General features: G+C 35.4%; 1 protein-coding gene across 9 annotated transcripts in view; it reads right to left on the bottom strand.

Annotated features, from left to right (window-relative positions):
• csmd3b (CUB and Sushi multiple domains 3b) overlaps positions 1–27,241 on the bottom strand; it is a 990,558-nt gene that overhangs the window by 547,028 nt on the left and 416,289 nt on the right. For all 9 annotated transcript variants that reach the window (XR_012395232.1, XM_068215335.2, XM_017352314.4 and 6 more), the window contains one exon: positions 14,749–14,861. Coding sequence is in view for 8 of the 9 variants with exons in the window: in XM_068215335.2 (XP_068071436.1) it covers positions 14,749–14,861 (113 nt within the window). In the remaining variant the exon portion in view is untranslated. The remainder of the gene's footprint in view (positions 1–14,748; positions 14,862–27,241) is intronic.

A 27,241-nucleotide genomic window follows, 5' to 3' on the forward strand; every position in this document is an offset into this window, starting at 1 on the left:
TATAATCTGGTAAAAGCTGGTATCTCTGGGCATTTACAATGTCCCCTGCAACAGAAAAAAACCCCTCTCATTTGGGACTGAGGTTTCTGGGACAGAGAGATATGATTTAGCCAAGGTTGACAGCAGTGGGTAACGTTGTGCATTGTCTTTCCACCACTTGAGAGGACAAGCCATGAGTGAGATAGAGGTCTCTTTCCTGTACAAGTCAATGTCTACATCAAATTTAACAAGTGTGCTGTGTTCTGCAGTCCCCATGAATGTTTTTAGTCGTATTCCCCGACTTAAATTTCACCACAGTCTGGCAGTGCCTGCATACTGTTTTTTTCTTTGTCTGTCACCTTTTCTCCTTTTTCGTATTTTTTTTAGAAAGAAACTGAAATGCTTCCACACATCCGATTTAAAACCCGCTTTAGGTTCGATCATTTCCAGTTCTTTTTCTTCCCCGCTACTAAAAACACACTCCATTTCCGCATTACTGGATCTGTAGCGACAACAGACCGCAAAGGATGATGGCCATGCCTAGGCTGATGGGAGTTGTAGTTCCCGCTACCTCCCGTTCACTTCATTCGCCTAAGCAAACATTTCTCAGAAATATAGTTTTATTGAGTCATGTGCCTACGGTAATATTGAAAAAAATTACTATTGCGGTGTGACGGCATTTACAATATTGTTACACCCTTAATGTTCATAATTCAATATGTATCACGGTATTTGGAATAAAAATTGAAAATGAAACTGAAATGCAAATTTTATTAAAAATGTTTTTTTTTAATTGCCAAGTAAACTATTTTTTATGCATTTATTTTGTTTCAACTTCTTTAATTTAAACTGAACATTCTTTAAGAAAATTAATTAAATAGGCCTGTCTCTGGAAAATAAAACAATTTTTAAACTTTTTATAAAATATAATTAAAATGACAGAGACAAAATTAAGGAACAATTTAAGTAAAGGTGCAAAAATAATAATAGCTTTCTATTCAAATAATAGCTTTCTATTCAATTGAATTTAACAGTAAGAGCTTAAGGCCTTGCTTGGTCACTTGCGTTTTTTGTGTGCAAAAAAAAAATAATAATAATAATCTACATTTATAAGTAGTCAGCAGTTCTATAACATAATCCTGAACTTATTTATATCTGTCTGAGAGGTTTTTATGGATGACTGTCTTCATGTTGGGCACAATGAGTGACAGACTGGTCGTCTTTTAATCAGTCAGGACAGTCGTGGCCCTTTTCAGTGGTTTAAACAGGTTTACTATTTCTTCGGCGTCGCTGATGTCGTCGATATCAAGTGTATCATGTTGACGTGCATTTTTGTGTACCTCTATACTCAAAAGGGTTAATGCTTGTCGTAATCATAACTCAAGTGTATCATGCACGATCAGCATGATACACTTGATATCGACGACATTAGCGATGCCGAATAAATAGTAAACTTGCCTAAATCGCTGAAAATAGCCACAACTGTCCTGTGTAAAGAAAGGACGGCCACCCTGTCACTCATCATGAACAACATGAGGACAGCCATGAGCCATCCATAAAAACCTCTCATACACATAAGTTCAGGATTATCTTATAGAACAGCTGACTACCTGGAAATGAAGATGTTTTTTATTTTTTGCACACACAAAAATGCAAATGACCAAGCAAAGCCTTAAGCTCTTACTGTTAAATTCAATTGAACAGAGAGTTATTTTTTATTTTTGCACCTTTACTAAAATTGTTCCTTAATTTTGTCTCTGTCATGTGTTACGAACTGCACAGTTTTGCTGCGTGTATTCTTTCTGTCTCTCTCTCTCTCTCTCTGTACCAGCCCTGTCATTTTCTCAGGTACCGCCTACTTTGGAGCACTATTGGCTGACAGGACTGCCAATCCTAATCAACCTAGTGACGATGACTTCTCTCTCTGCCAATCGCGTACGTTGCAGAGCCCTTTAAAAACGGAAGCGGCAACGGGGAGAAATCAGCTGTTGTTGTTTTGGCGTGTTGTCTGTTTGGTGGTGTCCGTGTGCGTTGTCGCTGCTACTGATGTGTACTTTGATTAAGATTTATTGATGTTGACTGAGTTAGTAACTGATGACTTTGAGTGAGATTTGTTTGAGAGTTCTGACGAGTGTTTCTACATCTATAGCCCGCTAATGCTCTATTCAAAACCTTTTGTGACTTGACAAGGGAGATCTGGAACAACATAGTAAGTCACGTGACATACATATTTGCACGCAGGATTATTGATGTATAGACATACTAGTTAGCGAAGTGCGCTAATTTTGTATTTTTATTTATTAGTTAGAGTAAGTTCAGGGCGCTTTGCGCTGAAGACTTTTCTTTTCACATTGTTATTTTCTTGTTTCGTGGATTGGGGAGGAGATTAAGGGAATGTTTTTGTTATATTTATTTCCTTGATTTCCATGCGCAAACTTCAGTTCCCTCTCCTATTTGTCTTGGTTCTTTTCAACTTTATCTTATTGTTTGTAAATATTGTAAATAATGTGGGAGCAATAAATCTTTTGCGGTGCTAATTTGTTGTTTAGTGTTTTCTTTTGCCATTCTTCAACATCAGTTTATACTTTGGTCATCTTCATGTTACTCCTTTTAATACCCTAGACCAGTGGTTCTCAAACTGTGGTACGTGTACCACTAGTGGTACGTGGGCTTCCTTCTAGTGGTACGCGGATGAATCAAATATGTCATATGTACATGCTACATATATTTAAATAAATAATCAAAAATGATTTATATATGAATATGATGACATGAAGCCTATATTTATGAGGTCCAGGCAACATTTCCAGGTGCTGATAAACCTTTTTTCTTTTTTTTTTTTCTTTTTAAGAACAGTAACCTTTCATTTTTAACTTTTAAAAGCATGTTTTAATTTAAATGTTCTTAATATTAGGAACTAAAATGCCTCGTTTTTGAACTGTACAGAGCTTTAGCTGCTTTACTGGACCTAATACGCTACTGTATTTCAATACTGCTCATTATGGTGGTACTAGCAAAGACAACTTTTTTCTAAGGTGGTACTTGATGAAAAACATTTGAGAACCACTGACCTAGACAAATTGCCATCAAGGATCGTAACACATGTCAATAATATATTATAAAAAGCTTTTAAATTTAATTTTTTTTTCCAGAGACAGGCCTATTTAATTTATTTTCTTAAAAAAGGTTCAGTTTAAATGAAAGAAGTTGAAACCAAAGAAATACATCAAAAATAGTTTACTTGGCAATTTAATTTTTATATATAAAATTTTAATTTCAGTATAATTTTTAAATTTTTATTCCAAATATCATGATGCATATCAAATCGTGAACATTATATCGTGATACACATTGTATCGTGAGCTGAGTGTATCGTTACACCCCTAGTGTATACTCCAACCAAAATATAATTCTTCTGTTAAACGTGTCAATTAAAAAACTAAAATTGTTAAATTAACATCAACAGATGTGTTCAGAGAATACATATACGATCCATTTACAACCTCAAAGCTCACAGCGGATCTTTCTATAAAGTTTTATGAAGTATTATTAGAACTCTATTTCCCTATGGAGAACGAGATTTCACTCCCAGAAACCAACTGTTGCACTCTACTGACCTTTGCAAAGCGCAAAACTCAATCACAATAAAACGTGCATTTCACACCTCTTGTATTTACTGTAGTCATCGAAGCAGGAGAGAAATAAAGCTGTAAATGACCTATAAGGTGAGATAAATACTGTTTGCGTTCTTAAATTGTGCGGTTTGATGAGCCGCCGCAGCTCAAGGGCAGCTTTGGTTATTATTTCTGCCTCTGTGAATAATCTATACAACAACAACGAAGTCTTCTCTGCACCCTTAGGTTTCTTATATATGAGCAAACATTTATAAACACAGCCGAGCAGAAAAGAAGATACTTTTGCTCCGTCCAGAGAATCGTGTAAGAAATAGTCCACGGCTAGGTGCGCACTATGATATAAATGTGAATTATTAATCGCTCTACAGTCGAAGCATGTTTTGATTTCCCTCTTTAAAGTCATTAACATCATCCTGCTGTTGTTCTTCGATGATTCTGAGAGGCTCTTCATGCGTATTTAGTCTGGTCTGGATATCAATTAGACTGCGGTGTTAAAATAACTAGATAATAGATGACTGATTTGAGGATATTTTCTTTCCACTTAGCAGCAGCTCGAGCATTTTTAGAGCAGAAGCGAAGGGGAATTTCAGCTCTAAAAATACTGATTCTGCTGTTCTTTTGACTGTTTTTACTGTTTTCTATGCATGGTTTTCTGTTTTTCTGAGCAATACTTAAGATTCAATATTTAAATAAACAGACTAATAAAGTGAAGTGACATTAAAAACATTTTACACATCAGCTCATGGCCTATATCATACATTTTGTTTATTAATAATCAATTACTAAATGCTTGAATGCAATGATGCTTATTTACTAATCAGTCATTGAATTTTGTTGATTCTTCTTATACTTTTGACTAATTGCATTTGACATTGTAATGCAGTTAATGTGTACTGTATTTAAAGCTAGATTGCTAGCACAGATGGTGATGGGCCGTTTGGCACTGAAATATTAAGAAGTTCTGGGACTTCTCTCTGGTGCTGAAAACTGAGACAATGGTGTGTGTGCTTAGACTGCATGTCAACTTGTTTTTGCCTAAAGCTTAATGTTCAGGCACAGATCCAAAAGACATTGAAGCCAGAGTTTAAGCCTGAACTCCATTAGCCTGGATTTAAAGATATTCTGACAAGATGCACTGAGGCAGAATTCAATTTATGATGTACTGACAATATGGATATACAGCCGTGGAAAATTAAAAGACCACTGGATATTTTTCACTGAAATAAAATAAAATAAAATAAAATAAAAATAAAATTCATTGATTTTCTTGTCAGCTTAGTCCCTTTATTAATCTGGGGTAGCCACAGCAGAATGAACCGCCATAAATGAAATAAAATTAAATAAAATTAAATAAAATAAAATTAAATAAAATTTAATAAAATTAAATTAAATTATTAAATTAAATAAAAAATGTAAATTAAATTAACAATATTTTATTTTCATATTATTTTCATATATATATATATATATATATATATATATATATATATCACAAATAGCAATGCAATATGGCTGTATATCAGCACTGGTTGAAGGCATGTGTGTATACCGCCATATAGTACTGCTAAGAGTGTGATATTGCGTTTATACAAAAGCTTGATGCCACAATCTTGTACGTAAAAAGAAAACCCAACAAGGAGAGTCTAAAACCCTTTTGTATTAGGAACTACTTTCTTCCTCCATTCATTCAAAACTGTAGCTGACATCAGAACAGCAGAAGCCGTTACTAATTCACTATCGATTCTCTGTCGTAATGTCTAAAGTGATGACAAAACAGGTGATTTCATTTCTCGGTGGCATATGACAATTAACCCTGAAAAAAGCAGCGCAATCACTACCAGATTACTGTTGTGTTTGCGATAAGGAAAATCGCTAAACACATGCGGACATTTCTTCTTTGTTTCTGCCAACACAACTCGCATTCCTTATATCCGAGTCCCATTTTACACCCAATACAATACAATTATATGGTATGAATACAGTACTACAACATACAAAAGAGAGAGATCGACTTAGAATATCACTTACCAGTTTAATAATGATTTGATCAGCAGTAGTTAGAAATTACGCTGTTTAATCTTCTAAGGGCTTATTATGCAGTCCTGCCGCCAGCTTGTAAAAAGACAATGGCAACCATCTTTGGCATGCTCAGTATTACTGGCTAATGGACGCCGACGGGCTCTCTCAGAAATTATAAATATTTATAATTATTATAGATAGATATAGCAGCTGTTATAATGTACTTTTGAGTTTTTTTTTTTTTCGAGAATATTGTTGTTTAGATTGCAACTGTGCAGTTTATTTATAAGGATAGTTATAATAATATAATAATATTATATATTATATATATATATATACTCTTATCTAGATTAGTAATATCTAATAATAGTATTTATTAATTAATTAAATAACTTTTATCTTTATTTCATCCAAGTTTTTAAATAAATAAATATATATATATATATATATATATATATATATATATATATATATATATATATATATTTATTTATTTATTTAAAAATTTGGATGAAATAAAGATAAAAGTTATTTAATTAATTAATAAATACTATTATTAGATATTACTAATCTAGATAAGAGTATATATCCCCAGATACCCAGATATAATTTTTAAGCTAAAGAACTATAACATTCACTTAAAAGATCTGTGGCCACAGATTTTAAGCTCCACTTCCAACTGACTTACTATGACAAGTGTCTTAAAGTGCTTGCTGTGTCATCAAAAGACTTCGTTTGGTAGAAGAAGTCCATTTGCACATTTGCAATTCTTATGCCGTTATGAAAGAGGGCTTATCTGGCCCTTTGCCAGGCTCTTTGCCCCAGTTTATATGACGTATGCCGGATTATTCTTCATTATGACGCTCACCTCTAAATGACTTGTGCTTGAAGGAGGAGTGTGCATCGTGAATCTGACACCACCACCATCTGTACATGCAAACTACTCTGCTTATTGAGATGCTCTGGTGGTTGAAGAAAATCGTACTCTTCACACAGTAAGAAGTTTCAATCTCGCAAGATAAGCACGGAAACAAGCTGCTGCTGTCTATGCACTAGGGGCATAATATAATATAATATAATATAATATAATATAATATAATATAATATAATATAATATAATATAATATAATATAATATAATAAACATAATAAAATATAATATAATATAATATAATATAATATAATATAATATAATATAATATAATATAATATAATATAATATAATATATCTGTGTGGAGTTTGCATGTTCTCCCTGAGTTCGCGTGGGGTTCGTCCAGGTGCTCCGGTTTCCCCCACAGTCCAAAGACATGCGGTACAGGTGAATTGGGAAGGCTAAATTATCCGTAGTGTATGAGTGTGTGTGAGTGTGTATGGATGTTTCCCAGAGATGGGTTGCAGCTGAAAGGGCATCTGCTGCGTAAAAACACGCTGGATAAATTGGCGGTTATTCCGCTTTGGTGATCCCGGATTAATAAAGGGACTAAGCCGACAAGAAAATGAATGAATGAATGAATAATATAATATAATATAATATAATATAATATAATATAATATAATATAATATAATATAATATAATATTAATTATATTATATAATATTTTAGTAATTATATTATATTAATTATATTATATTATATTATATTATATTATATTGTATTGTATTGTATTGTATTATATTATATTAATTATATTATATTATATTAATTATATTATATTATATTATATTATATTAATTATATAATATAATATAATTAATATAATATAATATAATATAATTAATATAATATATTATAATATAATATAATATAATATAATATAATATAATATAATATAATATAATATAATATAATATATATTCCACATGTTTCCTTTATATTATCGCAACGTATTAATTTAACTTATTTGCTGTTACAAATCTAAATGGATTGTACATAAAACAATCAAGTTGTCCCAAAATAAATCAAGAATTGTTATGATTCAGCTCATTTTAAATAAGTTGTCTGAATAAGTAATATTAAACTGTGAATTTCTAACCCTTCTGTAAAGGTATACTGTAATTATTATATGTATTATTATTATTATTATTATTGTGTGTGTGTGTGTGGTTCGATGGACATTTAAGAAGGAAACTTCAATCTCTGCCTCACTATTTCAGCAGTTGTAAGTGCGACTGTGACTCATTATTTCCTCTGCAATATAATCATTCCCTCAGTTCAGCTGCTGGTCAGAGCTGTCGTGGCATATTGAGAATTTGATGAGATCTTGTGAATGTCAGACCTTTACTAGTCAGCTTTACACGCAGCAGCACTGAAGCAGCGGCGCGTCTGGGCTTCAGTCACAGAAGAAAAGCCGTGTCACACTCTTTCCACAGGATTTACATTTGCTCTGGTTCCCTGCGGTCAGTGAATCAACAAATGTCCAGTGAAGGAGGAACAGAGGAGCAAGGTCACTTTCAGAAACTCACACTCACTTTCACTGCAGACCAGGAATCCATTGCAGTCTCCAGAAAACAAATGAAGACATCATCCCATAAGCAGCACCATTAACTAATCATCCTTCATAGAAAAAAAACAATTAAAATATTAAATATGCAGCACTAAGAAGGCTAACAAAGCCTATATTTAAACAAGTATACAACCAAACAGAGGATACGTTGCTTCGTGTACATTTCGTTGCACTAATCCACTAGAGGGCGCTGTTTAAATGTTAATATATCTGAAATACTTTACTTGGGGTATGTTTTGTTGTACATTTCAGATACAAGTCTTTCTTGTACACATACAGGAGAAGGCGGGGCTTGTCATGCAGATCAGCTAACGAATTACTGCGCTAAACCCTTCCATAAATACAAGCAATAGTGTTTTCAGAAGCAAACATAGGAGGAAAGTGCACTGTGACCACAGTTTTACACAATGCTTTTATCTCTCTTGTTTACCATGCACTGTTTTGTGCTCTGTAGCACAAGTACAACAAATGTGGGTACGGCTAATGAATTCGATCACAAATCATAGACACTGTTAAAGTTATTTTGGAATGTTTATTTGATTGTTTATATAAAATATTTGATATTGATAATGCTTGTTTGATATTGCGCGATGAACTGCACGAAAATAATCCTTCATTCATTGATAATATGTGCCTTTAATTATCATTAGTCTGAAAAGGAACAAAAGGTGTTGGCGTTATACTACCCCTAGTGTTCATTTTATTTAGAAACTGCAGTCAAATATAAGTTGAATTGCACTTATTCCATGATCTGCTAAAATTCTATTCACTCTCTCAGTTCAAAACTAGATTAAAGACCTATCTGTTTAGTAAAGCATACACTCAATGCATCACTTAGCGGGTTTTCAGACAAGTTTCTGCATCTTGTTTATATACAATATGAACAGCAGCTACGCTAATTATTCTCTTTATTATCCATTTCCACCTGGGAATACTCATCCCGAGGTCCTCAGATTATGCGGAGTCACTGATTGGACCCAAGACCAGCGACGAGATGATCCCAAGGTGTCCATATCCGGGACCAGGCCGTATCCTGAGCTTCTGCTGCGCTGTTGGTCATAGGGGAGAGCATGAGACTAATTCCAGTGACGCTCCAGGGACAGACGAATCTTTGCTCAGGCCATCTTCCAGCCTCCACTGCTGAGACTGCAGCTCTGCACAAGACTTTTGGCCAGCGGAGAAATTAAAATGGTCATGCCGAACTGAGTCTGGTTCTCTCAAGGTTTTTTTTCTTCACTCTCCAATTGAAGTTTTTTTTCTCTCTCCGCTGTCGCCACTGACTTGCATGGTTCAGGATCTGAAAAGCTACTCATTGATGAATTTGCTCTTCAGTGTTTGGACTCTCAGTAATGATTTTAAACCACACTGAACTGAGCCAAACTGAACTGAACTTAAGCACTAAAAACTGAACTACCCGGTTTCAGTTACTATGACCATTTATGTGAAACTGCTTTGACACAATCTCCATTGTAAAATTGCTATACAAATAAAGCTGAATTGAATTGAATTATTGTACCTTAACTGTGTGCAGTAAAGCTTCAATAGTAAACATTAGTTAATTTAACTAAACTTGCAATGAAAACTACAAAAACTTGTAGTAGTCTTAACGAATGTTAATCTGACTTTAACGCCAAATAACAGTAATAAATTGGTTACAAAATTTGTTTACTCTGAACATACAAAAAAGCAATACTTAAGTTTATTTTGTTTTGTTATTAATAAAGTAATCTTTTTTACAGCTTATAACGTGATATCTAATTTTCTTGTTGAGCTCTGCTGAGCGAATCACTGATACAACCCTCCCTACTCCCCAAGAACTGTACTTATCCAGAGCGAGCAAAAGGGCTGCCAAAATCACTCTGGACCCCTCACACCCAGCACACTGCCTCTTTGAACTTTTACCTTCTGGTTTAGGCTACAGAGCACTGCTTACCAGAACAGCCCGACACAGGAACAGTTTCTTCCCTCAGGCAATCCATCTCATGAACACTTGATAATAATTGTGGAACCAACATCACTACTTGCTAATCACTTTTATAAACATATACACTTATTTAACAACACACTTTACATGCCAATTTGCACATAACAGCTGCACATATAATGTTGTAAATAGTAATATACCTGTACATACACTTGTCTATTTGTAAATTTGCATTCACTACTTGCTGCTTTTTATATATATTTATGATCTGTTTTGTCCTGTCTCTGTAATTCTGTTGCACTGTAGAAGCTCTGCCACCAAAACAAATTCCTCGTGTGTCCGAACATACCTGGCAATAAAGCTCTTTCTGATTCTGATTGTTGCAATTAACGTCATAAGTCTAGTGCGAACATCTTAACTTGTAAAACTTTTGCCCAAGACTAACTCTAAAGAGTAAAATACTACTTTTCATTTGTCTTTAACTTGACAAATGAACATTGTGTGGTCATTTTCCAAATCATAGACTAGTTAAAATTAGCGTGACGATATAAGTGCTGCACAATAAACTGTTTCAGCATCGATATCGCTATATGATCATTCGCAATAGTTACACTGCAGCACATGCAACGTTCAGATCAGTGGTTCTCAATCTTTTTTTCATCAAGTACCACCTTGGAATATATTGTCTCTCCAAGTACCACCATAATGAGCAGTATTGAAATACAGTAGCGTAGTAGGCCCAGTAAAGAAGCTACAACTCTGCACATGCACAGTTAAAATAAAAGTGGCAGATTATCTCAGAAATATAGGCTATATGTCATATATGGCATGTTATATACATCATTTTTGATAAATATTGAAATGTGTGTAGCATGTACATGACATATTTCATTCCTCCGCATACTACTAGAAGGAAGCCTGCGTATCACTAGTGGTACACGTACCCCAGTTTGAGAATTTTAGTTTATTATTAGGTATTTATTATTATTATTTTCGAGGTATTCAAGCATAAAAAAAATTACAATTTGTAACTTTAATAGTGATTATTTTTATTAAATTATTTAATCAAAGACTATGCAGTATTATTTTACATGAGATCATTAGATTACTGTACCAGAATACAGTTAGACTTCATAAGACACTGTTTACCTCATTTCTTTTTTGACCTCTACTGTATTTACCTATGATTGTAGATAGTTTTTTTTATATGTTATGCATACTATCCTCTCCTATAGAATCATCACAATCTAAAATTATGAATTCTTTCCTAATAGAGATATTAAAGTCATCTGGTAAAATTGCATTCATAACGCAATATACACTCACCGGCCAGTTTATTAGGTGCATCTTACTTGTACCGAGTTGGACTCCCTTTTGCCTTAAAAAATGCCTTAATCCTTTCTTGGTATAGATTCAACAAGGTACTGGAAATATGTCTCAGAGATTTTGCTCCATATTGACATGATAGCATCATGCAGTTGCTGCAGATTTGTCAGCTGCACATCTATAATGAGAATCTCCAATTCCACTCCATCCCAAAGGTGCTCTATAGGACTGAGTTCTGGTGACTGTGGAGGCCATTTGAGTACAGTGAACTCATTGTCATGCACAAGAAACCAGTATGAGATGATTCGTGCTTTATGAAATGGCTTGTTATCCTGCTGGAAGTAGCCATCAGAAGATGAGTATACTTGGTCATGTGGAATGTGATTGGCTGATTAGAAATTTGCGTTGAGAAGCAGTTGGACAGGTGTACCTAATAAAGTGGCCGGTGAGTGTATATTGCAAAATAACAAAATATCGCAATGTTCGATTTTTCCAATGTCGTGCAGCCTTAGACGATATCAACATTTATTTTTTTGCAATTAATTGCAACAAATTTGATATCACGGTATTATCATGATATTGACCTAAGCAGTAAAAAAAGATCATTAGCTTTACATAGGGCCATTCTTTACCTCTGCGTCGTGCACTTTAATCCATTAAAAGCCATTGATTATCCTTTCCTAATCACATCAGGCCATTTTAAGGGCATTTCTGGATTGAGTTTCTCTGATGTTGACCAGTTCAGTTTGTGTGTAATGTCTCCAAACAGCTCCGTCAATAACAGCTTTGATCTCTGCAGAAAAGTGTTTGCATCAACAGCTGGTTAATGTGAACAGGAGCAGATGAATGCGTGTGCTGAATTGGATTGTGCTGAAGCACAGATGTTGCTTTCTCACTGGTACCTGCTCTTTCACAGTCAAACCTCCGGTCTGGCTCAGTTCACAAAAGCCGCCTCTAATCAGCACAAATCAAACAAATCCAATCCTACAGCCAAACTCCAGTGCATTTTCAATTATCTAGCATGATTGCATGTCTGTTTAGAGGAATGGACACTGAAGCAGTCTGACTTTACTGAAGTCTCTTTCTAGTTGCACGCAGACCTTAAATCTCACTCCAATTTCATAAAAAAAAAATAATAATAACATATTAAAAATCAACAAGTAAATAATAATAAATAAATAAATAAAGTAGGTTTACAAAAAAATACATAAATATCAATAAATAAAGCATGAAAATAGTGTAACAGGCTCTTTTAATAACAGTAAAGATAAATATAACAATATAAAAACATTTTGCTTTGCTGTGAAATACACAAAAATATATTTTAAATAATTGTATAATTGTTAAAAGAAATGTGTAGAAAAAAAATAAAATAATTGAACAATTGTTAATAGAAATGTGTAGAAAAATACAAAAATAATTAAAACACATGTACAATTATTAATATAAATGTGTAAAGCACAAAAAACTATAATTAAATTAATTAGAGAAATGTGTAGAAATAAAAAAAGATATTTACAATAATTGAATAATTGTTAAATAGAAATGTGTAGAAAAATACAAAAATAATTATAATAATTGTACAATTGGTAATAGAAATGTGTAGAAAAAACACAAAATATAAAAAATAATTAAAATACATGGATATCTATTAATTTAAATGTGTAATAATAATAAAAATATTAAAATATATGTAAAATTATTAATAAAAATATGTAGAAATTAAAATAATAAAAATATTAATATAACTGTTTTTAGAAATGTGCAGAAGAAATACAATAAACAATAATTATTTTTTTTTAAACTGGTAACAGAAATGTGCAGAAAAAATAAAAAAATATAAAAAAATAAAATAATTGTATAATTGTTAATATACATTTGCAGAAAAAAATTTATAATTATTAATAAAAATGTGTAGAAAAAAATGCTAAATATATATATTTTGTAAACGCTAATAGAAATGTGTAGAAAAAATACCAAAATAATAACAGTTGTATAATTGTTAATAGAAAGGTGTAGAAAAAAAATACAAAGAAATGTCTAATTGTTAATAGAGATGTGCAGAAAAAATTGTATAAGTGTTAATAGAAATGTGCTGAACAAGACAAAAAATTTTAAATACATGTACAATATTAATAGAAATGTGTAGAAAAAAATTTAAAATAATAAAAACAATTACCATATTACCAAAATAATAACAGTTGTATAATTGTTAATAGAAATGTGTAGAAAAAAAATACAAAGAAATGTATAATTGTAAATAGAAATTTGCAGAAAAAATAAAATAACCTAATAATAATAATAATAATAATAATAATAATAATAAATGTGTCTACATGACAAAATGTACATATTAAATCTTATACTTTTTTTAAATCTTCATCATCATCATCATCATCATCATTATTATTATTATTATTATTATTATTATATTTATCTCTTTTTTTGTAGTACTAGTATTTTTACTAATTCATCTAAAAACCTATTGAATTATATGCCACTCTATGTTATACAGCTAATTATATTTTAATTTGACCTTTTTATAATAAAGGCTTTACAACAGGCCAAGTAAATAACATTCAAACAAATATGTGTATATACAAAATAATGTTTTGCATGCAGATATGTTTGTTTTTTCCTTGCTCATCTTAAGGCTCAGAGATATTTGAACATCATAACACAAACATCCCATTACACAACACTTCATTTAGAAGATATCATAGATACAGTATGTAAGGGTTGGCAAACAGTTTCATATTTCACTCCAGACCTCGAGAACCGCTTGAGCGAATGCTTGTGAAGACACAGGAATCGGCTTTATGGTAAATGTGTGGTAAGTAGTTTACAAAACACAGTACGCAGCCAAGCACATGAGGAAATTATAGCTATGGATGAAAGCGTATAACTCAAAAAGGGGCTCAAGTTCTAGGTCTTTCCATTCAGATCCCACCATTTTATTACAATTGTTATGTATGAGAGGAAGCGGAAAGATAGCTAACCTTCCCCAAAAACAAACAAACAAACAAAATAGACATGATTTGTTGCTGAAATATGAGTTAGTTTGGAGAAACGGCATAGAAAGAAAACAAATCAACCGAAAAAGGAAAGAGGCATTCAAGCATTGGCAACAAAAACATCACTTTTGTTCGGATTCAGCAGTTCATCAGCACAGTTTGAAATATCTTGCATTAATTAGACATTTGAAACAAAGTGATAATTAATGTCAAATTGTGTTTAACTCAAAATTTCTAAACCTGTAATGCTACCACCAAATTAATAATCCAGAGAGGACATGATAAACTTTCCCTACAGAGATAGCCATGGAAACCATGCGTTTGCAGCCAGACAGCGAGCCCCTTACCTTGATAATGAGCGCTGAAGCCTTTGTATCGATGGTTGCTGTCAGTAACAAAGTGAAGTCTCAGCCAGTTCTTGTTGCTAACAATAGGAGATGGGACATTCATGCCGGAGAGCCTGGAAAGACATGAAGGAAACGACTTTAGGACGTCGCAGTTTAACAAAGACAACTACAAACATTTAGAATAAATACAGAGCAGTAAATAACAGTGCTTTGAGGCCATTTAAAAGCAGTTATAGATAAACAGCAGAGGTCAAAACTACTTAACTAAAGTAAATTATACTTTGAATTATACTTGTATTCATTCATTTTTCTTCGGCTTAGTCTCTATTTCAGAGGTTGCCACAGCGGAATGAACCACCAACCATATCAGCATATGTTTTACACAGCGGATACCCTCCCAGACACCCTTCCATACACACTTAATCACACACACACTCATACACTACCACCAATTTCATTCCCCTAATGTACATATACAGGATGTCTATCAACTTTGGGGGACACCGGAGCATCCGGAGGAAACACACGCCAACACAAGCAAACATGCAAACTCCACACAAAAATGCCAACTGGCCCAGTCGGGACTCAAGACAGCGACTTTCCATGGTGAGGCCATTGTGCTGCCAAATTTTGATTTGCACATCATCTGAAAGCTAAATAAATAAACTTTCTATATATATATATATATATATATATATATATATATATATATATATATATATATATATATATATATATATATATATATATTTATATATATATATATATATATATATATATATATATATATATATATATATATATATATATATATATATATATATATTATACACAGTTAGGAGAAAATAACATGGCTGAGATATAAATATTTGAAAATTTGGAAACTGAGGATTAAAAAAAAAAAAATCACCTTTAAAGTTGCCCAAATTAAGTGCTGAGTAATGGATATTACTAATAACGAACATGATTTTTGCTTAATATTCTAATGATTTTGAAAAAAAAAAAAATATTTTGACCCATACAAAGTGTTTTTGGTTACTTCCAAAAATATATATGCATGCAAAGAAGAACTGACAGGGTTGCATATTTAATACTGATTTATATATTTTATTTATCAAGTCTGTCAAACCCAACATTTTGAGCAATGCATTTTTTTTTTAACCTTTATGAGTTAATGCACCATCTAGATCCTGCTCTCTATAAAAGTCTGCATGCTTTTATTAGACTCATAAGTTGCATTGGTTAGGTTTTAATTCTTCATTTAGAAATGATAGGCTTTGGGATATATTTAGCCCACGCAAGTTTTATATATCACCCTGTTATAGCTGTCGAAGGGTTTAAATTAAATTAAATTAAATTAAATTAAATTAAATTAAATTAAATTAAATTAAAAATGTTATGACTTTATTATTTCATTTTTGAATTTTTTATTTTTATTATTATTATTATTTATTTTTTAATTTTTTTACTTTATTTTATTTATTTATACAGAGATTATAGGCTTTAGGGTTTATTTTGTCCACACAAGTTTTATAAATGACCGTATAGCTGTCAAAGGGTTTTAATTTAATTTAATTTAATTTAATTTTATTTAATTTTATTTTGACTTCTTTTTTTTTTACTATATTATTTTATTTTTTATTTTATTTTTATATTTTTTTAACACTATTTGAATTATTTATTCAGAAATTATAGGCTTTGGGGTAAATTTTGACCCCTGAAGATGTATAAAAGACACTGTTATAGTTGTCCAAGAGGTTTTACATAATTTAATTTTTTTAATTTATTTGATTTAATATATGTTTGTTTGTTTGTTTGTTTGTTTGTTTGTTAGTTTTTTTTTATTTATGTATTTATTTAGCAAGTTCAATCTAGAGATTTGTGCAACACTAGTTTTGCTGTGTTTAAAATAAAATCCTTAGCGATGTTTGCAAAAAAATAAAAATAAATACATAAAAATCATCTAATCCTGTAATAAAAACTGAACAATGTCTTTTGTTTGTCCTTTTGAGCTGAAGATTCGAATGATACAAGCCAGACCTCAATTAATATTGAACAAACAAATCTACTTTTGATCATGTGACCCTGTAGACCCCTCAAAGATTCAACAGTTTAGTCCACGCATTCATTATTCATTCATTAATTTTCCTTCAGCTTAGTCCCATAGTTATCAGTGTTCGCCACAGTAGAATGAACCGACAACTATTCCAGCATATGCCTTCCAATAATGCCTTCCAGCCACAACCAAGTACTGGGAAACACCCATACATAATCATGCACTGCAATCACCAATGTGTACAATCACGCATGTGTTTGGGCTGTGGAGGAAAGCGGAGCACCCGGAGGAAACCCACGCCAACATGGGGAGAACATGCAAACTCCACACAGAAATGCCAACTGACCCAGCCGAGACTTGAACCGGCGACCCTCTTACTGCTAGGCGACAGTGCTGACCACTGAGCCACCGTGCCACCCCACCCAATCATTAATCCATCAGATTGTAGACTTAAACCCCTAATATCTACAGCATCTGTCTAGAAGCTACAGTACAGTCATGCAAGCAGGTGAACAATGACAGATCCTGCCGTCACCGTGAGTCTGAAAGATCTGCCTGTTTAGGCTGTGAAAGTAGATGTTTGGATAGTCAATATTTTACCTGCCGGAGTATAAAACTTTCAGAGAGCTCATAATGCACTACCAAGGTCACTGATCTAATACTTTGCCATTCTGAGGCATGGCGCCGGGGACATTTAACGCACGGCGAGCACCTTAACACTTAGTCCACCATTACTCACGGAGTGCAGGCGGGGTCAGATATGGCTATCATGCTCCCTAGACACTTCCGAGGGGCGGTGAGTACACACACTCCGCATTCTGACAGGGAAAACACATAGTCGTTTGTGTATGTGTGTGTGAGCAGTGTGTGTCGTGAATCGGCGTGGTGCTGCAACAGAGGACAGAGGTCATTCTAACCCCAACCCTCCACCCATCAAAACGCTCCATCTTCATCCTACATCTGTCTCACTTTATTGATGACTAACTGGAGATGTCATTAAAGGACATGGCCACATGAATCACACTTTAATGGCCTTCACAGGCTGGAGCGGAGCCATATCATTACTGTTATCTTTCTCTCTCTCTTCCTCTCTTTCGCTCCCACACACAGACACACACACACACACACAGAGGAAGAGAGCGAGCGAGAGAGAGAGAGCATACATTGTGGATAAATTTAAAGAGAAAGTGAGTCTGTACTATATAATTACTGTACAAAAATATAAACATACTGACTCTTCCCATTTAATTGCAAGTGTTTACATATAGAGGATCCATACGTTTACTTATTAATAAACTTCGAGAGGATCATGTGTTAATGATTGCTTGCGGCTGGTCCTGCATTATCCAATTTATGATTCACCAATCAGACGATTCCTAAGCCACTAGGGGTGTAACGATTTATTGTCGTACGATTTATTGCGATGCAAAAATGTCTCGATATGCATCGTGGCGTTATGACGATTTGATTACGATATGACGTCCGTTTTCTCTTATTAGTTGAGCTGTTTACGTGTGAGCTACGTTCCACCTGCTGTCGCACGTGAGTTCAGATTGCAGCAGCAGTAATGTTAGCAGACCGAGATGAGTGGAGCTGAAATAGAGGATGGCCCATCCTCTCTAAATTTCGGTTGAACAGTCATTGCTGTAGACTCGTCCGCTTTTTGACACGCATACTGGGTCAAACATCCTAAGTTTTAAAGTTTTCACAGTGATTTACATACTTTGCACAGTGACATGGATACCTACTAATGGTGTTGAAAGAGTCACATACTGTATTTATAAGGTACAATTCACCCTAAAATATCATTCTGTCTTCATATAATGTTCCTGCCGCAAAATCACACATGACATGAGCTGACTGTGAGCTGTTACTACAGAGGGCGGATGATAGACGCGCGCGTATGGCAAGCCGTTTTAGCATTTAAACCTTTGTTCTGACTATCCATATATATATATTTAGAGATATCTCTAATTATATTTTGACTAGTCATAATTATAATTCGACTAGTCAGAATGACAATTAGAGATATCTGCAATTACAATTGTACTAGTACAAAATCAGATTGGAGATATCTGCAAATATATTATGACTAGTCATATTCCTCCATTGACTTCCATTGAAAAATATTTGCAGATATCTCTAAATGTGTTTTGACTAGTCACAATTGTAATTAGAGATATCTCTAAATGAATTTAATTAAATATGAATTAAATACCTGGAAATGTGGATTTTTTTTTGCACACACAAAAAACGCAAGTGACCAAGCAAAGGCTTAAAGCTCTTACTGTTAAATTCAATTGAATAGAAAGCTTAATTTTTTGCACCTTTACTTAAATTGTTCCTTAATTTTGTCTCTGTCATTTCAATATTTTTTAAGAAGTTTTTAAATTGTTTTATTTTCCAGAGACAGGCCCGTTTAATTTATTTTCTTAAAGAAGGTTCAGTTTAACAAGTTGAAACAAAAGAAATACATAAAAAATAGTTTACGTGGTAAAATTTGCATTTCAGTTTAATTTTCAATTTTTATTCCAGATATCGTGATACATATTGAATTGTGAACATTATATCGTGATACACATCGTATCATGAGTGTATCGTTACACCCCTATAAGCCACTATACATATCTTAAGTTTCATATAACAGCCATGTTCATTTTGAAGAATCCCCCCCCACTCCTCCTCCTTTTTTAGATGGGCGGCATGGTGGCCCAGTGGATAGCACTGTTGCTTCACAGCAAGAACATCACTGGTTCTAGTCCTTACCAAGCCAGCCGACGTTTCTATGGGGAGTTTACACGTTCTTCCCGTGCTCACATGAGTTTCCCCCGGGTGCCCCGGTTTCTTCCCACCGTCCAAAAACATGCAACCTAAGTTAATTGACTAATAATAATGCATTTTATTTAAAGGCGCCTTTCATGACATTTAAGGTCACCGTACAGGACAGCTAAAACAATCAATTCAAATAAAAACACAATAAAAACAATAGAATACAACACAAGCTTTAAAGAGCCCATATTATACATGAAATAGGGTCATATCCTGGTTGTAAGGGTCTCCAACAACAGTCTAATATGCATGCAAGGTCAAAAAACACTTTCATGGTCTTATAATCTGCATTTATTTTTACCTAATTATCCCAGCGACTCCTGTATGAATCGTCCAGTGATTCATTTGTTCCCAAACCCCTCCTTAGCGCGAAGCTAATCTGCGCTGATTGGACCGATGACAGTCTGTCGCGATTGGTCGACTGCCTTCAGTCAGAGAGGGAAATGGCCAATAGCTAATCAGCAATTTAAAAAGTAATCACAGTTCATACACGCTCGATAGTGTAGACGTGGATTTTAGCTGCCACACTATGGCGAGTGGATAGTGCCACGGATAACCGAACGAAGGAGACAGTCGTGTACTCGCCATACCACACACACACAAAAACACACACACACCTCCGGATGACAACGCTCCCGCTTCCGCCCGCACCCGCCAGGTTTTAGCCTAAGAACCCGCTCCGTTTACTGCCCGCCGCGCCCGGTCCCGCTAGAGCGGAGAACACAACCAAAAATCACAGTCTGTATAAACACACACAGCACTCTCTCGCTCTCTCTCTCTCATACGCGCGCGTGCGCACTAACACAAACACACAAGCACCACGCAGACTCTCTCTTTCTAATTCGCATAGCAATATCCGTGATATTGCTAGACAGCCCGCTCCCGTCCCAAATTAAACCCGTTACCGACCGCTCCCGCGGTTTATTCGGAAATTTATTCCCACGGCTGTCCCCGCGCCAGATTTCTGCAGCGCGGGAATAAATTTCAGAATAAATCGCGGGAGCAGAACTCTAGCACGGAGCTCCATAAACAAACAGCACGCGTCGCGTTTTTAACGTGACTTTGCACGCGATAAGATAATATATCCAGTTAACCTGATACAGTACACGCGGTTACAAGTAACAAATCACAACTAAATACATTTGCAAGCTAGAGTCAACGAGGCAACAACTTTAACCGCACGTACTTACACTTGAGAAATGGAAGAAACCCATCCTGACGTCCATCAGTTACTCTTTACTGATCCTTCCTTTAACAAACTCAGATGAAGTATTCTTTGTAGCATGTAGCTTCCAGAAGTTTCCAACTGCTTGGTTATAATGCTGAGGTTTCATCTTTGGGTAGAGACTCAATATATCCATCTGCAGTGTGACTTCAATCGACCGGCATGTTTGTGTGCGTGTGTTTGTGGGTGTGCGTGTGTTTGTGGGTGTGTGTGTGTGTGTGTGCGTGTGTGTGTCTGGGTTTCTGCGTCAGAGGGCGGGGCCTCAGGTTTGAAATCTCCCCGGTTTGCGCGTGCACGTGAATAACTTGGTTTCGTTCGTACGTCATGGCGAAACACCTAATGAGTCGGTATCAAGGCGACTCGTTTGAAGCACTATGAGTCGACTCTTTTATAGATGAATCAACCGTTTTAAACACTGTACTCTTACAGATTTAGGCCTTAGCTGGATACTTCACTTCACTTAGAGCTGTGTTACACACTACATGAAGGGGAATTTTCAAAAACCCATAATATGGGCTCTTTAAAAATGCAATCGGGTCAAAGAGAATAATTCAATTCAATTCAGCTTTATTTGTATAGCGCTTTTACAATGTAGATTGTGTCAAACCAGCTTCACATAAATGGTCATAGTAACTGAAACAGGGTAGTTCAGTTTTTAGTGTTTAAGTTCAGTTTAGTTCAGTTTAGCTCAGTTCAGTGTGATTTAATCATTACTGAGAGTTCAAACACTGAAGAGCAAATTCATCGATGCGTAGCTCTACCAATCCTGAACCATGTAAGCCAGTGGCGACAGCGGTGAGGGAAAAAACCTTCAAAAAAAAAAAAAACTTCACCTGATGGGAGTGAAGAGAAAAAACCTTGAGAGAACCAGGCTCAGTTGGGCACGACTATTTTAATTTCTCCGCTGGCCAAAAGTAGGCTGTTCCAAACAGATTTGTTTTGAGTCTGGACTAAAATTGTGAAAGAGAGTCTAAGGGTGCTTTCACACCTGCCTTATTTAGTTAAATTAAATCGCACTAGAGTTCGTTTTCCCTCTTGGTGCGGTTCGTTTGGGTAGGTGAGAATGCAGCAATCGTACTCGAGTGCGCACCAAAAGCGGACCAAATAAGCGTACCGAGACCTGCTTGAAGAGGTGCTCTCGAACGAACCCTGGAGCGGTTTGTTTGTGGTGAGAATATGATCTGTACTAAAACAGGTCCAACCGCAAAAAGTACTGCGCATTTTGGACTAATTCAGCTGCTGTAGGCCGATGCGCTGTGCATTTTGGGATATGGAGGAAAAATATTTGTTGACAGCGCTTTACCAACAGAGAGAGGGAAAAACATTACCTGATGGATCATTGGTAATATATCCGCAAGATGACCATGTCGCAGTTTACCTAAATTAATTCACGTCTCCTCCTGAAGTGACGAGCGATGCATTAAACACTGTTTTCCAGCCGCGGCCGCGCTTCATTTTCGTAATGTATAGTTACAATCAGCCAGCGCAGTCATCCTTCTAGAGTAAAAAGTTTTGTTTACCTGCGGGAGTTCACTGGCATTTTCCCGCACGTGAATTCTGACCAATCAATAAGCAGTTTAGGAAACATGTTCAACAACATCTGGCCAATGAGAGATGTGGATTTTGTCAGATGACTGCATTTTGGTTCGTTTCAACTGGTTCGGACTAAAGCCAGCAGTGTGGTGTGAAAACGACCCAAAAACGACAGAAAATGCAACAATGTATCATGTATTACCCTTGGTCCAGACCAAATGAAGCGAACTACAGATGTGAAAGCACCCTATATTACGGAGATCAGGAGGAAGTGAATTCCAAAGCTGAGGAGCAGGGTGGCTGAAGGATCTGCTCCCCATGGTGGCAAGGTGGACAGAGGGAACAGTGAGGTGAATGGAAGAAGAAGACCTGAGTGTTTGAGAAGGTGTGGCGATATGAACAAGATTAGCAAGATATGAAGGAGCGAGATTGTGGATGGCTTTAAAGGTGAGAAGAAGTATTTTATAATTAATTCTGAAAGAGATGGGAAGCCAGTGAAGCTGTTGGAGAATGGGTGTGATGTGACAGACAGAGGGGGTTTTTGTAATAATATGGGCTGCAGCGTTTTGTGCCAGCTGTAATTTATGAAGGGTAATCTAAATCAGCACCATAGACATGCTCCTAGTAAGTAGTTACCTCTTAAGAGCGATCACTATCTGTTCATTAGCTTCTACAGCAGGGGAGTTCTCGAGATCTACCTGAGCTCAAACTCCCCTCTCGCCTTGCAAACAGGAGGGAACCCCGGGCACGAGCATCTTGAGCTCAGGGCTCTCTCCCTCTCTGCCAAGCAAGCTTTATAATCAATCATCAGCTAAGTGTGAACTCTTGAAATGACCATTAATAATGGCTAAGGATAATAATCTAAGCATGTGTTCTTTTGCTCCAGATCAAAAAAGGGAACACCAGTGCTTCCCACAAATAGACTTTACTTGGGCGGGCTGGCCAGGTATATTATCGGCCGCCCAAGTATATTTAGTGACACATTTTTGTATCCGCTTAATAAGCAAACATCTACAATTGATTATGTAGTGGGAAATCTTCTTGTTTACCAGTTTCGTTCTGTGTCCGCGAGACCTCTCAACAATCATGCAGACAGTTTCGCGTGTTCTTCAGACACACAGAGATGCACATTTTTGGGACTTTAAAAAAAAGATTTGTCCAGCCCAGGTTTCTAAATCTCCTAAAATGTCTGGAATTCAATTTTTGCTTTCGCTTTCTAAAGCTTGTATGTGTTTTTGCATTACACTTTTATTAACGACTACTTTCTGCCTGGTTTCACAGCTCACAGCGTGTACAGAAAAAAAAAGCAGCCACAAGAAAAAGTAAATACTAGATTTAGGATGCAGAATATAGGATGCAGAATATATGTACACCATTAGTAATGGTTAATTAACACATCTGATTTATTGAAATAATGCACTCGTTTTAATATTGAAATTATGATAATATTAGGGATATTGTCTGTTTTTATTAACGGTTGTGTCATGTATTGCTCATTTGCTGATTATTTTATTAATTTGATGATGTTGATATATTACATAGGCTATTTTATTTACATATCTAAAATGCATTGGCATTCAAATCTGCTTTGAATTTGAAAGAGAGAGAGAGAAGCAGATTTAATCTTACGCATAAAAGTATTTATTTTTGATCTCTGATTGCAGATCGCTGATACGAACAAGACAAACAGGTGACCGCGAATCTAAGGTCTTATATACGGTCTGAGTCTGTATAACTTACGTCATGACTTTTTTTTTTAATTATGCGCGGTAATACCGCATACCAGGGTAAATTATGGAGGAGGTTTGACGGTATCAACATTTGGATACCACCCAAGCCTAGTTTCAATCCGGCTACCACCGCAGGTATATTTCAAATCTGCGGGAAGCATTGAACACAATGCATTTATGTATGTATGTATGTATGCATTTAAATATGTATGTTTGTATGTATTTAAATATGTATGTATGTATGTATGTATGTCTGTATGTATGTGTGCATGTTTGTTTGTATGTCTAGTCCAAATGAACCAGCAGAATCAAATTACAAGTGTGCAACAACAAACTTTGACACTTTTCTGAAATGCAGGTCAGTAATGACGTGGTTGAGTGAATAATTCAACGACTTACTCATGAATAATTTAACAGTTTTGATCCTAAGAGATATGATGAAATGACAATCACAAATGCACTCATACTGTACTTGCAGCCACTTAAATGCTTAAATGCTAAAACTCTATTTTAATTTGTTCGAGGCGACAAGAATCGAATGAACCATTATAAACTATTCTATCAAATGCATACAGCCCCTCATAAAAAAATAATGCTCAAATAAACCCTTTAAAACACTGCTTTATGGTAATTTTTTTCATGTTGAACTGAAAAAAAAGCTGAAAAATGTTGTTGTTTCGCATGTTAAGTGTTGCATGGTAGCCTGCAGATACAATACTCAGAGGTGTCTTTCACAACCGTACATTTTGTACCATAGTCATAGGCTTGGTTTCACACAAATAAAACATACTACATGGCATTTCACAGAGCTCCATCTTCCTCCCAAAGAGACCACCAATTTCCTGACATCCAAGTAATGCGTCTTTGAGATTTGCATTTGCATCAAACTTGCATGAATATGTTTGATTGTTGTATGCATTTGTGTCGAGCTGTGGCGGAGTCACAAAACACCAGTACTTGCACCCATAAACCTTTCATGTCCACGGCTTTACATGACTCGCTGACTTTAAATATAAATGTGAAATGGAGTCCCATAAATTAAACATCTGCTCCTATAAAGATCATAAATTAATTATGGGTCAGAACCGTTTTGGTTCTTCTGTTTTATGAGCATAATGTCATTTAAGAAATGAAGCATGCCAAACGCCCCTTAAATTTAAGAGCATAGCCATAAAAAAAAGTTTTAGTTTTATTTTTTCAGCCAATAACCTGCATTATAACATAGCAGTCCATGACGAAATGTAGTTCATTCTCTTATTGGAGGTTAAAATACAGTATGTCTGCTTTGTATTTCCATTCATGTTTACACCACACTGTAAAAATGGCTGTGATATCAACAGTAAAACATTTTAAAGATGCTTCAGTAAAAATCTGTAACCTATAACATAACCTATAACACTATGCCTCCTTAATGAACGTGTTAATTACAAGTGCCGTGGGCAAAATACGGCCCATCAAAACATTTAATCAGGCCCAACAATATATTTTGGTAATGAAGTTCAAGTTGCCCGTGCTTGCTTTAAATATAAGGTCTGTGACAATTACAATATTGGGACACACGGGGTGCTGTTGCGCTTCACCCTACTCTCTTTAACGCTGCATGCGCCATGTCTATGTTTAGGAGCACATGCTCATGCGAACAAATGTTCTCTATAATAAAGCTTACCAAAACATCTCACAGATCCCACCTCACAAACCACCATATTAAGTCTGTAATGAAAGTAGCCATGGCAAGGGACATTACACCTACAATAGACCTTTTACGCACTTCCGCATTTTTCAAATGGAAATACGTCAATGTAGTGCATTAGAACTTCCTGTTATCATAGCGGCAGATACGAAAAATGGCAGAGTCGAAGAATCGCAGTTTCTGTTGTGTTCCAGGCTGTTCGTCTTCTAACTAAAAACAGCCCTACCTTTTATTTCCTTCTTTTCCTGTGGTTCCAAACCTGAAACCTAAATGGATACAGGCTATCTGAAGAGAGGAAGGGCATGGTTTTACTGTAAAACAGGTAGCACCTATGTCTGCAGCCGGCACTTCGCTCCGGATGATTACAGTGGTGGCTGCGTCGTTCGCCGCCTGAAGAGCGGTGTTGTCCCGAGCCTATTCCCTTGGAACAACTTTACAGCTCCTTTGAGAAGGGAGTCAGTATATGACAGAACCTACAAACGTCAGTCTAAACAGCTATGCTGTGAAGATAGCGACACGGTGGCTAAGGCAGCAAGGATGGATCACGACTACGTGACACACCCACCTGCATTGAGGAAAAGTTGGTTTTATATTCACTAGGGATGTAACGGTATTGTAAATACCGTCATACCGCAATATTAATTTTTTTCGATATTACCGAAGTCGCATGACTCGGTAAAACTATAGGTCTTCTGAGAAAATTTGCTCAGGCAAATGAAGCGAACGGGAGGTAGCGAAAACTACGATTCCCATCAGCCCATGCTTGACCATCATCCCTTGCGGTCTGTTGTCGCTACAGATCCAGTAATGCGGAAATGGAGTGTGCTGCTAGAAGCGGGGATGAAAAAGAGCTGGAAAACTCTAAAGCAGGTGTTGTCGCCGCGCGCGTACTGAATAGCGGTGTTGTCGCGCGAGTTCTTATCAGCTGTGTTGTCGCGCGAGTTCTTATCAGCGGTGTTGTCACGCACGTACTGAATAGCGGTGTTGTCAGCACACTGTTCAGATTGATGCAGACATGAGACCTCTATGTCACTCATGGTTTGTCCTCTCAAGAGGGGGAAAGACAATGCACAACGTTACCCACTGCTGTCAACCTGGGCCAAGTCATATCTCTCTTGTCCCAGAAACCTCAGTCCCAAATGAGAGGGTTTTTTTCTGTTGCAGGGGACATTGTAAATGCCCAGAGATCCCAGCTTTTACCAGATTATATTTATATGATAATTTTCCTTTAAACCCATCTCTAATTAAGTGAGTGAGTGATTAAATGTTGAATGTGATGAGTTTTCAACAATACTAAATTGAAACTTCATTTTTTTACATGATTTAATATTTTTTTGTTATTAAAATTGAAGTTCCTGTTTCAAAGCTTACAGATAGATGGCTAATTTGTATGTCATTGACACTTTTGGCACTTTTTTGGAGTATTTTCA

The sequence above is a fragment of the Danio rerio genome, chromosome 19 (genome assembly GCF_049306965.1).
Source record: "Danio rerio strain Tuebingen ecotype United States chromosome 19, GRCz12tu, whole genome shotgun sequence".
In the NCBI taxonomy this organism is placed as follows: domain Eukaryota; kingdom Metazoa; phylum Chordata; class Actinopteri; order Cypriniformes; family Danionidae; genus Danio; species Danio rerio.